The sequence below is a fragment of the Hypomesus nipponensis genome, chromosome 16 (assembly GCF_054491055.1).
Source record: "Hypomesus nipponensis isolate SF chromosome 16, ASM5449105v1, whole genome shotgun sequence".
NCBI classification, from domain to species: domain Eukaryota; kingdom Metazoa; phylum Chordata; class Actinopteri; order Osmeriformes; family Osmeridae; genus Hypomesus; species Hypomesus nipponensis.
The window spans coordinates 8,428,452-8,442,153 of NC_140376.1; the positions used below are offsets into that span (position 1 = coordinate 8,428,452).

General features: G+C 46.8%; 1 protein-coding gene across 1 annotated transcript in view; it reads right to left on the reverse strand.

Annotated features, from left to right (window-relative positions):
* Window positions 1-13,702, reverse strand: part of ptprsa (protein tyrosine phosphatase receptor type Sa) — a 144,078-nt gene that overhangs the window by 48,636 nt on the left and 81,740 nt on the right. The window contains exons 7-11 of the mRNA XM_084675492.1: window positions 8,326-8,595; window positions 7,531-8,112; window positions 7,209-7,345; window positions 6,975-7,119; window positions 82-396 (exon numbers count right to left, since the gene is read on the reverse strand). Of these exons, the coding sequence (XP_084531618.1) occupies window positions 82-396; window positions 6,975-7,119; window positions 7,209-7,345; window positions 7,531-8,112; window positions 8,326-8,595 (1,449 nt within the window). The remainder of the gene's footprint in view (window positions 1-81; window positions 397-6,974; window positions 7,120-7,208; window positions 7,346-7,530; window positions 8,113-8,325; window positions 8,596-13,702) is intronic.

The window sequence follows — 13,702 nt, forward strand, 5'->3', positions numbered from 1 at the left end:
CAGCTTCCTTGAGCAACCCCATAGCAGTTCTCATGTTTCTTGAACCTATGGTCTCCTAAACTAACCCTAACCCTAACGTACCATCCTCGTCTGTGCGGCAGATGATGGGCTCGCTCTCAGGGCCGGGGCCGACCTCGGTGAAGGCCACCACGGTGACCCGGTACTGGGTCCACTTCTCCAGCCTCTGCAGCATCACCTGGTTCTCTGACGGGGGCACAGCCGGCTCCTCCATGGGCTCCCCTCCGCTGGCCTCCGCCGCACCCACCACCTGGTAGCCTACCGAGTACCCCGCCAGGGCGCCGTTCTGGCTCTCCACAGGCGGGGGGCGCCAACTTACCAGCAGGGTGGTGGAGCTGGAGCTGCCGCACTTAATGTCTTGAGGGGGGGCGGAGGGCTCTGGTCAGGAGGGAGGAGGGGGGTAGGGGGTAGGGAGGAGGAGGATGGGAGGGAAGGAAGGGAGGGAGGAAGGGGGAAGAAGGGGGGTTGAAAAACGAAAAACAAAAAGATGGGAAGAGATCAAATGAAAAAAGGAACTCAACCCAACTCAGAGGAAGAAAAAAAAAGTTGAAAGGAAACTCAAACTCAAAAGGAAAAGGCAAAATTACACAAAAATGAAAGGACCCATCAGGCAAACGTAAAAGGAGTAAAAGAAGACACTGAGGTCCATAATAATGAAGCAAAATGGACGCGTGCGACTACTAAATGGCTACATTTTAAAGCCAACGACTTGCCTCACAGGGCTCCTTCTCCAGTTACAGTGGTCTGTTACACCACATGGTCTGTCTGTGTCAGTTGTCAAGCCTTTTGTAAGATACCACAAGTCCTATCTGATTTGAAACCTGCCCAGGCCTGTATTCTCTCTCGGTACACTCTCACTATCGATTAAAGGATGACAGAGTCAGGACCCATTTCTTTCACCCAGTCGTCTCTCCCGTCTAAGAGAGGTGCTCTTTTCTCTGTGTAGGGGCAGAGCAAAGTAGCAGAGTGGCGCTTTACAATTTCCAATTGTATAAAAGCCATTTTACACACTAGCTGGATTTTTGTCATAGAGTGCTCTTCCAAAACATATTGAAAACTACACATCTGTGAACTTCTAAATCAAAATAAAAGCCTTCTTTTTAATCTGTGCAGAGCTTTCACGCCTGGGGCTTGTCGAGTGAGTGTGCAAGGAGTGATAAAACGTTTCACTCTCCTTCAGCCGTATTTGGCTATTTTACGGATAAAAGGACACATTATTTTTTCTATTCAACTGAAGTTCCCTGCCAATACTCTTTTATGCAAGTTAAGTCCCTCCATCTTTTGACACGCCCCATTCATTATTACATTATTATATATTGATAATAGTGCTGAAGTAAGGTAAAGCGAAAATAAATCATAGTGCAAAGCATTCCACAGAGAAACCCAGGGAACAACATGGAAATCAAGCCCACAGGAACAAACAAAATACAATGTGATTTTTTTCCCCATTCCAAAACAAAAGCTGAAGAACAAAACATAAATTGAACCAGGGTAGTGGGAAATGATTTTTTGGGGGGTAAAGCTGAGTGATTCGAAAGAAAGAAAACATCAGGGTCTCCCAAAAAAATGAAAGAAAAACAGGCGATTAAGCGTAAACAAAAAAACCATTAAATGTATAAAAAGCCACAAAAACTAAACCAAAAAAACGACAACAACAGTACTGTCTGCATGATACGTACCTGGCTTCCACAAATACTAACTTTTTAAGACTTTCTTACCACCAGCACCTAACTGCAGAGCTTTGCTTGCTCTGAGTCAGTGAGATTCAACACTTTCCCTCCAAAACACCGATGTTTTGTGCATTTGTTGATGTGTTTTAAAATGTGGCCATTGAGATTGCCTCATCGGGTCGCTAGGAGGGAGAGAGTTGGCTCAATGCTGTAGCCAGGACTGTAATATCATCTTTAAACATTGGCCAAAGGGTCCACAAAACTGAGAGAAGGAGGATACCGGGGACCCCTACACCCAAAAGTCTACTTCACAAGCTATTAGGACTTTTACCAAAACCTTCTGAGAATCCCATTTCATGGCTTCCTACCTACTGCACTGCATGTGTCAGGTTGACTTTTATAGTGACAAGTCCTAAGCAATAAAGGAGTAAAAGCAACAATACATGGAATGGAAAACTTGTACTCTTTGACTCTTAAGAAAGTGTCAACAGACCGGAATCTGACTGTTCTGGCACAAGCAGGAGAAGACCACAGCCACAGTTCACAGCCTCCCCTGTATCCAATGGGCTTACCGGATTTGCGCCTTTCAGCTTCTTTCCTCCACTCCTATTGTATTTGCAAACTCCCTGCGTCAAGAGTGATAGCTCAGTTCTCAATCTTCAGTGGCAAAATACGAATGGAATCTGACAGGGGGCGAGCAATCTCACCAGACAGACCTCCTCACACCAGATAAGATTTAGCGCAGGCCGGGGCACAGCTTTGGTAAGAGCTTGATACCCTCTAAACTCCAATGCTAGGATTATGGACGCTGGATCTGTAGCGGTAACAAAAGAGGGAAACTTGAGCGCCGCCTTGGTTCGAGTGGGACTTTTTTGAAGTCCCTCAGAAAGCATTGAACAAATTCAATTTGATCCGACAAATAATTAGTCATGTCTGAGGAGATTCTGACAACTGATTTGAAGTTGGTTATTATGCATACCCGAGCTACAACCTTTTCATCCACCACCACAGATGGTTCTTTGAGCTTCACTGTGGCCAGATCGACAGGCCCACTGTTGAGCTCCTACAAGCCGTTGATCTGTTCCCGGAGTCAGTGTTTTGACATCGACGACCCCAGTTCTCAGCGACGACTCCATTCATTCGGGGCGCGTAATTACACGTGTGCGCAGTGTTTTATTTCCCCCATCAATGTCAAATGGCGGAAACGGAATTTGCCATTATTAAGGATTAATCCGCCTTCATGCCAAATGGCTGTGCTGGTGCTCGTACAAATATTCCAATTCATCTGAAAACCGCCAGCAATTACTGTAAGTGGGCGGCTAAACTGCTTGTTTTGCTAAATACGGGGGATTTGGAATCTGCCACTTTAATTTGAGAGATAGCACTCGACTGGCTCCTGGCAGCTCTAAGGTATAATCTGAATGTGTAACAAACCCTGACAATCCAGAGGTCTGGCCTGTGGCTCATCGGCAAAGTGTGAAATGAATTCCGACGCTATGAAATGGGATTCTTATCTGCCAGCCCCGGGACCTGCAATCCCTCTGCGGAAGTCCCCTGTAACGACACCCTGGGCTCCTTCCCACCCCCATTACCCAGCCTCTCACCTGGGCAACAGTCAGGTGGGATGATGGGGGATCCAAGCTCTCTTTGTGTGGACCCTTCCCTGGCCACGACTGAACGGTGTCTGGTAAACGTGTCTCGACCTGGGCTGACTAGGGCGACGCAACACACGGGCCTTGCTTCTGAATGGGGACCACTGCTGTCAGTATGTCCAGAGAATTTGTAGCTACCACAGTCTCAAGCCAGGAGAGCGAGGAGTCTTCATTCAAGCCAGCTGGTATTGCTCCTTAACTGAGCAGCTTGGAATGATGGATCGGAATTAGAGAGCACATCAGCTCAGGTCTAAATGAAGAATTAGAACCAAACTCCTTGGCTGTGGGTCTCTTACTGGTTCTTACTGGCAGTATGGTCCCCATGACAAAAGCCCCTGGTTACGCCGCACTGCCTGAACATACTTTAATGCTGAAGACATTTCTCACAAAGATACTAGACAGAAAGAAAGGAAACAAGGAGACTGTCTTTCGTTTCACCACGTTCGTTGGCAAAGGGGCTCCAGTCCGTCGAGCGACGCGAGGCCAACGCGAGTGAACAGCTTGTGGTTTCTTTTGTGTATCCAGTCGTTGTGATGGCCTGTTCCTAGCATGTCATTAGCTCACGTACGTCTGAGTGTGTGAGCAGCTGGCCAAGTCCAGTCACTGGTAAACAAGGCTTCCTCATCTCATTATACTTTAGGATATGCTAAGTGTGTGTGCATATGGCGGGCAATCTCATGGCGCTCCAATGAGGTGTGCGTTTATAATGACAGTGTCTAGTGCCCCACCAAGGTAATTGGATTCTTAGCTGTGGGAAAGGGATGGATATTCAAGGACCAGTGAGCAAGGGCTGTGGTCGTACGTCTTCTGCAAGTACATTACTGCGGTAGCTTCCAAGTAAGCCTGGGTTCAAGGATGGAACTGCATGCGTTGATTAGCTCTGCTTGGACAGACTGACCTACGATTCCCATGTCACAAAGCGCTTTACTAGCTGACTGAAATGCCTGGAATAGCTGGTATTCCATGTACAGTACACATGGTCAAACCACAGGCATGTGAAATAAATGTTTAATCTTGACTGACTGTAGGAAATCGACTATTATTTCCTTCCCCATGCTCCTCTGGGAATTCTCCGTAGGATGGGAGAGTGTAGATTGAGTGAAGTCGCGGCGAGGTTGTTGCTCGTGGCAACGACAGACTGGAGTCCCCTGTGCCAAGACAAACACTTACCTCCGAGGCATCCATTAGATCATGTAATCAAGAATTTTTTTGGTGTATGTTGTGCGTTGTTGAAAGGGTTCGGTTATGTTTGAGACTGGAACCTTCCGGACTCCTCGACTATTTCTAGCGTCTGCCTGAGGTGGGGGCTTATGGTGGAACTGTCAACAGCAGCAGCCGTTGGCTAGGAAGCCAGGACACTCACTCAAAACGTCTCAGAGGAGCTCAGGAAGTTTAAAAGAAGATGCCTTCACCTCTGGCAGACAGCTGAAATAAGCCTCAGGTCCCACATAATCTTGACACTGTTTTGGTGCAGTGAATAAGGGGTTTTGCAATCCTACTACTAACTTATTGTGCTAGCTGCTGTGGTTTGGGGAACTGGGGCCAACCTTTCTCTTTATGTAATATATGTTTCTGAAAACCAGTAAGCAAACAGAATAGGAATGTAACCAAAAAAGAAAAAAAAAAATCCTCAACTTGAATCAACGAAAACAGGAGGAAGGAAACATAGTCAGGTGATGTCAAGCCATTCCAAGGAGAGCTTTTGTTCCAATTGAGTGGGAACAAGTGACAGAAAGAGAGAGAGAAATAGGAATGGAGGGATAGAGAAGAGAGTGCATCCGATCCAAATTTGCTTGCAGCTTACCGTTCCCGAAAAACAATGCAAGACAAGAGGTCAGGGGTTCACACACATAGACAGGCAGAGATGTGCGAACGCACTCGGAGACGCAGAGACAAGATGGGGGAAGTTGGATGGACAGACAGTACAGAATTGGAGTCATGCCTGGTGTGACCACAGACCGAGGATGCAGCGGTAGAACTTCAACAGCACCCCTTGTGGATGGGAGGGAGCGTTGCATGCAACTGGTGCCCCCCCCATCAGTGACGTTGCACTGTCTTGTGTAGCTCACAACCATCACTAACAAACGAAAAAGGGTGAAGTGGTTAGCCCAAAGCCCCACGCCCCAGAGGAGGGGATAAGGCCAACAAGTTGCACTGGTAGAAACAGAAAATGTGTTAAAGAAAGTCTCCCCCTACTGCCATGGTTTTCCTACGGCCAAGTCGGCCACATTTCGGCGAATGTACACCACGATAATCTGTCAAAGGACAACGGTGTGATAGGCATATTTCTCCCGAGTCGATACTGTAACTGTGTGAAGGTTTATTAGCGACAATCTGTGTCAAACCACCCAATAGTTGACCGGAGAACATGTGTATTAGTCAGCGAATTCATTTTGTTGAGTCGTTTGACTCCAAAGCAAGCATACGTGAACGGACGCTATCATCGTCCGCACATAATACTGATAAATCCAAATATATTAAGATACAAAGCCAACAATCTTCCCGTACAACTCCAAAGCTTTGATGGGTTAATAACCCCTGAGGTGTACGTTGAATAACCTGTCAGGTCAATAGTCTAGATCCAGTACGGAATAATCGATTTGTCAAGACTTCAGTATCCACTCTTTTCTCCACTAACTGTAGCATGATGTCACCGGCGTGGAACTATTTATAGAGTTTGAATCATTTAGATGTGTTCCTGCCATCTTTAGAAAAATACACAGGCCCCTTCAGTGTTGATCTGCCGGAATGAATCTGAAGAGCAGTTTTGTGAGCACAATTGGGTTGATTGTTGATGGAGGGTTTTGCTGTCTGTCCTCTGACTCTTACTCTTACCCTGATACAATTTTGATGAAGTTCTTAAAGAACTTCATGACGTTCTGCAGAAAACCGTGGCAGTCACTGAGGAGATGAATGACATTTTTTGTGTCTCAGACAACTGGAAGAAGGTGCACTTGCTGTAGACAAAAGGAAATCAAATATGAACAAAAGTGAGAGAAAAAAACGAAAGAAACAGCTGTGCTTGTCTGGCCTTTAAGGACTGGCTTGTTAGGACTGGCTTGTTTGACAGTGTATAAGCTTTGTCATACAGTGTGCGGTTAGCAAGAGAAATGAAAAAGGTAAGAGAGCAGTTAAAAACCACAACCAACTAACAACACTCGGAGCCCTTTGAACCTCAAACTGAATCCCTATTCTCTAGAGTCTTCACACAGTGCATCAAGTGAATATCACAGTTCATGAAGCAAACATCCAACAGTTAATTGTTTCCACCTTGAGGTCTTTGGGAAAAAAATTGACATTAATCACCTACAAAAAGGAGGTCACATTTTCAAGAGTGTGGGATTAATTAAAGTTGAACCCATCGAACAAACCAGCGTTTAAACCTTGAGTATGTCCAAAGAAAACACATTCACAGTTCGAAAAGGATAATAATGCTGACATTGAGGCAAGAATAGAATAACCTTTCTTCAAGTCCACGAAGATTGCCGGGAGCCAGACAGAAAGTTCACGTCCTCAAAAAAACATCTGCTTTGGGCAAAGGTTCACAAAATGCATGGACACATTGTTGACTCATGTCGAATCCCCACATGCCCGCCCACATCGCAAACAGAGGAGAAAAAAAAAGGTTACATACTGGCTTGCAGGGTCTTCTGATTTATATCGTTGGTAAAGGCTCCAATGCCTTTGTTGGAAATGGCAGCCAGAGAGAAGAAGTACTCTGCGTTGGCGCGGAGACCTTCCACCACGTAGGACGAAGACGGCCCGAACGTTTTGGTGATCTGACAGGGACGAGGAGGAAGACGTGAAGCAGCCAGGATTTGTTTATCCCAAGGGGGTGGGGGGGGTGGTTCAAACGATGAGCTCTTACCTGACTTCCAAAACTGCCCTCTTTGTAGCGTAGTTCGTAGTTGATGATGCCCTCCTTCTCATGGGCGGGTTCCCAAGTGAGCTCTACGCTCGTGTCGGACACAGCGCCAACCATGAACTTGTTGGGCTGCCCTGGGACTACGAAACACATTCCAAACACAAACACAATCAGTGACCAACACAGTCAGCGTGGAAGACACACAAGGGAAGTCCCCCCCCCCCCCCCCCCCAAACTGTACAATAGAGCATCGACTCCGTTCATGCGCCCAGAGGGGAACTCAAAAGTTGTTTGCTAAGGGAGAATTGGAACCCTGGATCCTGACCTCCGATCAGCACTTTGACATGGATGGGGTCCGAGAAGGGCCCGTCGCCCACGGAGGTAAAGGCCAGCACTTTGATGGTGTAGGTCTCCGAGGCCACCAGGCTCTGGATGGTGGTGATGATGCTGTCCTGGACGTTGTGAATCTGCCACAGGCTCATGGGCTGGGCGTCATCCATGGTGTAGTAAACCCTGTACCCTTTGATCTGGCCGTTGGGCTCCTCGGGTTCGTCCCAGCGCACCATCATGGTGTTCGGGGATATGATCCGGGCCTGAATGTTTCGCGGAGGGCTGGCCGGGGCTTGTTCCCCGGTTCTCGTCTCCACCGGCTCGCTGGGGGGACCCTGGCCGATGGTGTTGAACGCCGAGACGCGAATCTCGTACTCGGTGTTGGGGTAGAGGCCCCCGATGCTGTAGCGCGTGGTGGTGATGCTGTCCATGGTCTCGAACTTGCTGTCGGAGGTCTTGGCGCGGTACTGGATGATGTAGTGACTAACCGGGTCTGGGTTGCCGGAGTCCCAGGTGATGGTGACGCTCGTGGCCGTGGTCTCCGTTACCATGGGAGTGCCTGGGGGCTTTGGTAGGGCTGTGAGGATTCAGTGGAAAGGGAGGAAGAGGTTGGTCGGAAAGGGACAAATAACAGCCCAACTACTTTTTATGGGTTGGTTTGATGCAATGACAAAGCAATGTATACAGAGGGGAAAATAAAGTCACATTTTCCCAAAGTACAGTAAATGAAGTTCATAAGTCTAATAGTAGGGACGAGTGACAGTTGGAGGACCCTCAAACTCGTTCTTACACTTGACGGTGATCTGCGCCACCGACTCGATAATGCCCAGGCTGCTCATGGCGACGCAGGTGTAGTTGGCCGACTCCCGCACGCTGTTCAGTTCCAGAACGTTCCTCCCGACCGGCATCTCGTCTTCGGGCGTCAGGTCCTCCGAGTTGAGCATCCATTTGACGTAGGGCATAGGCGACCCTACGGCGACGCAGGTGATGTTCACACTGCCGCCGGGCATGATCTCGTGACTTGTCGGTGGAATGGAGAAGCGGGGAGGCACGCGCCGAACTGGGGGGGGAGGGTGTGAGGAGGATGAGGGGAGAGGAGGGGATTCAAAAAAAGAGAAAGAGAAAGGTAACAAGACAGGCCGATGAAAATGGACCCTTTTCAATGGCATTCTTAAGATCTACAATGAGGACCGACAGGGCAAACGAGGATCGAAACTCAACAAAATATTCTCTGTTGTTTTTTACACAAAATGTAAAGAAGACAAATAATGAGAAGGAACTAAACTAACAGAACTGCTTCAACAACAATATAGATTGACATTAAAGCAATGATTCATAGCAACAAGGTTCCATTTACCAAAATTTTACCCATCACAGCACAAATAAAGACACGAAAATCTATTAGAAGTTTCTCATCTTTGGAACTGAACTTTGCGGAATTGTTGTCGATCTGTTACCGCCTGTGGAGTGCGTGAGAGGAAGACAAAGGCCATGTGATTGTGTTGTCACATAAAGCCACACGGAATAAGGAACCTTGCTGTGCTCTTGACCACTCACACCATGGCTGGCTATTAAAGGGTTGACCCATGACATGGCAAGTATAGGGAACTTGGCCATCTTAATGTTAGGGGTTAGATGGCTGAGCGGTTAGGGAATTGGGCTATTAATCAGAAGGTTGCTGGTTCGATTCCCAACGTTGTGTCCTTGGGCAAGGAACTTCACCCTACTTGCCTCGGGGGGTATGTCCCTGTACTTACGCTAAGTCGCTCTGGATAAGAGCGTCTGCTGAAGTACTAAATGTAAATGTAATTTTACTCTCTGGTCTCCAATAATAAGCTATGGTTAAATATTCAGGGACAACTCGTGCATCCTGAATACGAAACATAACAGTTCTTAACAGATATGGCTAAAGATGAGAAACTTTAATCAGATTTTTGTGGTTTAGGGTAGATCCACTGGACAAAGCTTTTTAAAGATCTGACAAGGTTCCATTGATAGATGCAGCTATCAGTTTCACAGACAGCATGCATAAGAGACTGAAATAAATTAAGGAGTAAATGATAACAAAACCAGATATAAAATTTAGATAAAAATGCATAGAGGAATAGAAGAGTAGTAGGGTCGCTAGCATGCCCAGACAAAGACGATTGGAGAGGAAAAGAGAAATATAAGATATAGGGGGTAGGGCACTAGAGAAATAGAGAGATACAGAGAAAGGAGGGGAGGGGGGAGGAGGGAGGGGGGGGGGGGTAACCCACTTCAATGCTGTGTAAGCTTTTGTTTTTTTTTTGCTTTTGCCCTCCAGCCAATGTGACCAAATGTGACAGCGGCACATTGTCACATCGCTGTCCTGGCTGAGGCAACACAAAATAAGTCTAGAACTAACGGAAAGTGTGTCTAGAGGAGTACATAGAGAGGTAGCAGTAGTAGTTGTAGCCAGAGTAACTATCACAAGTAGGAAAAGAAGTCGAGAAACAGACCGACAGGAGGTAGAGTTGAAGAGAGGCAACATGAAAGGTTAGGATAGAGGAGGCACAGGAGTTTGAATGGGAGAGAGAGTTGATGTTGAGGATATGGATATAGCGTTTGCGTGTGTGTTCTTGCGTGTGTGTGTGTGTGTGTGGGAAGGACCGTTTGTATATGTGTCTGGGTGTGCGTGTGTGTGCGAAAGATGAGACTGAAAGTGGGGGGCCGCCGTCTGTGGTTTTCATGGAGGTCATGCAAAATAGATCGATAACGAGAGTAGGAGAGGAGGGCAGAGAAGTCAAAAATGATGAACGAAACGTAAGGGCTGACTTAGAGACAGACAGAAAGGCAGACAGACAGACAGACAGACAGACGAGCACAGACTAGCACAGGGACAAAGGGACCTGAGGACGGGACACGAGGCAGGAGGACAGAGCAGGCCCAAGCATCAAGACAGCAGATTGACTGAAGAGACAGACAGACAGACCAACAGACAGACAGGAATGGGGCACGAGAACGCACTGTACGCAGAGGGAGGGGGGAGGGGGGAGGGAGGGAGAAGGGGGGAGGGGGGGCGGAGGTGGGATAGAGTAAGGAGACTGTGATTCTGACCGAAAACTCAATAAAAACTTGGCTCAAAGTGGGTTTTTTTCCGTAGGTCTCGCACACCGGGGTTTCGAACTCAGAACTACACCCCTCCACCCCTAACTTTGTTGTGGAAAAAAGCAGGGGGGGGGGGTGCACTGCATTCAAGAAGGGAAGAGGGGGGAATGGGGGCTGGATGCAGTGGAAACAACATTCCAAAACAATCTGTGTCAATTCAAATGGGATTCATTCGCTGACCAGTTTTCTACCAGGAAGATATTCATAAATAAATGTGCCTTCCACTTCAAAAAGATATCTAAGAAATGATAACCTACACTACTTTGAGGACCTAAGCAACCGTTGCACCTCCAATGGAATTCGGTTGGTCACACAACCAATTTTTTGGCAATAGGTGTAAAATCATCCATTACGCTGCTCTGAACGATTCAAAAAATGGCTTCGGAACATGGCTTGTTCTGTTTGGGATGAACGTTTGATGGTGACCTTCTAGGGTCATCCTATAATCTAAAACATTAGTGCTCTTCTAACATAGAGAACCTTTTGAAAGTCCTATAATTCACAGGTAATGTCCATTACTGTTCCTAACTCTGTAGCGACGTGTCCTTCCAGTTCAAGTGGTTTATTCTAATGTCTAATGTCACACTAATGTCACATTCCATGTTGGCTAATGGTCTGTTCCATATATAGGAGCATTACCTAGGTAGTTTTGACACAGCACTAAAGCTATGTACAGTGCAGTCTAAAAACGAGAGGAAAATAACCTGAATCTAAGGCATAGATGAAAATAACTTGGCACATTAGCTCTTATTTGTCTGAATAAAAGCAGGTGGCATTTTCACAAGGGCTTTATAATTATAGCTACCGTTGCAATTACACAGAATCACAATTGACTATCCAATTATGAAAACGTATCTCTCAGATTTAACCATATACTTGGGTCGAGAAATGATTATTTAATTACAATCACTCCTCTGTAAAGTGCCTACTGAATAACAAAGGGGAAAAGGCGGCCCATTCTCCACAAAGACATGCATGCGTGTGACTATGGCATGTGTGACATATATTCAGGCACACCACCGTCATCGCAGGTCGCGCAACGAGAACCAAATCCAGTGCCGACATGTCATCCCAATGGATCCCAGCATGCTTTTGATTGCCAAGCATTTCCAGGTCACACAAACATTGGGGGGGAAAAAATGTATATTTCAAAATTCAACTTCAAAAAGCACATCATGTCATGATGGCATCTGAAATAGCACGGTGTAGGTAGCTCTGCTCACCGAGGGAGAGGGTTTTTAGTTTAAAGGGACACGTTTGAAAGATGACTGAACGGTAACCTGTCAATAAAAGCCCTTGTCTTTGGAAAAGGTGCTCACTTTGGAAGCAAATCCAAACATTCTTAGGGGGGACGGAATTCAAAATGTCCGTTTTCGTTTTGAAGATGCTATTTTCTCCCTGGGGCAAGGGTAAGCCGTTGAACCAGGAGCTTTGGTGGTCGGGTGAATGAGGACAATTTCACCTTTCACCTTCCGACACCGGTACTCAACCTCTAAACCGTTATTGTTATATTTTGGGATCCAACCAAAATGGCTTCCACAGATTATGAATCATAAAAGAAGTATTAATGGACTCAGAACTCGAGACAGTACACACTGGCTTCTTCTGTCTCCAGCAGTTCATTTTGAGCACAACATCATTAGTTCAAGGTTAGCCAGCACGCCGTAGCGTTCCGGCCGAGTAGAGAAATCCTAAGATGTATGCTACGGACTGTCAACATTTGTATCCAGTGTCGATGACTCATCCGAGCCCACATTATGTGGAGACGTAGCGAGGTGTGAGATGAGTAAAGGGCAGAGCTGAAAGCTCGGCTTCATCATGGGCCTCGTGACCTCCGCGAGCTGACACCGGTGTTTGATGTGGTGTGCAGCTCCTCCTCTGTGATCCTACCCTTTTCGAGAGCGAACCACAGCCAAAGCACAAATGAATCCCAAATGCATGGACATGCTCCTCATTCACAAAGACCAGGAGCCCGACCGGCCCCACGTCTAAGCACAGGAGTGCGGGGAAATAGACTCGTTTGGACCGGTTGTAAGGCAGAAATCCTGTTTCGAGCCCCGATGTGGAGACAACTCGACAGTGGCCGAGGAGAGATGCCGCCGAGAGAGAACGCCAAAGCACGGGTGCTAGCCTAAGTGGGGGCCGCTGTCGTGGAGGGCGGACTGTGCCCAAACCAGAGGTCGGAAAAGGCGAACATTATCGGCCATTTTGGTGAGGCGGTATGTCCCTGCCCCAAAATGAAGGGGGAAGCCAAAATAATGTGCAGCCTTTAGGTTCACCTTGAAGCTGAGATTACACCCTCTTGCTGCCTGAGGACACAGGCACGCCAGCGAGATCCTTTAGTTACACTCACCGGACGAGGCCCTGGGCATTTACATACAAACCACAGGTGTTGCCGTATTAACTCACCCGGGTTGCCATAATGCAAAACAGACGCTATGGGTGGCTCATCAAAATGGAAATTATTACTTAAAGAAAACTGACAGGAATCCTGGCAGGGTATCTCATAACAGCAAACAGTGGATTCCAAAGATTCGGGGGAGTATCACGTCTATAGTTCTACATTTTAAAGACAAGCAGCCAAATAGTATTGGAGGTATTTTCGTTCACCGCGGTCAGTTTGGCACTGAATACAGTCAGTCAGATTTGTAGAGGTCATATGTTTTGCGCCAGATTAAATCTAGATGTGAATTTCGATAGCACGACACTACGGGGATTCAGGGATCGGGACTCCTTCAAACAAACATTGGATAGAAATGGATGTATTCCACTTTGTCAGTGAGAAAATAAGGTGTAATCTAGCTTTCTTTCCCAATGTGACACACAAATGCACAGCAGGACATGCAAGCACATTCAAAACCAGGCCGGCATTCTTGCAGAGGAAGATAAACATTCACATTCACATGCACTTTTCACAGCCCAGTCTTCCTGCATCATTGGCAAAAGAGATGGTTCTATTTGTTTATGAAAACTACACACCAGTTACATTGATTTATATGAACACGCATGTTCTGTAGGTCAGATTAGATTAAATTACA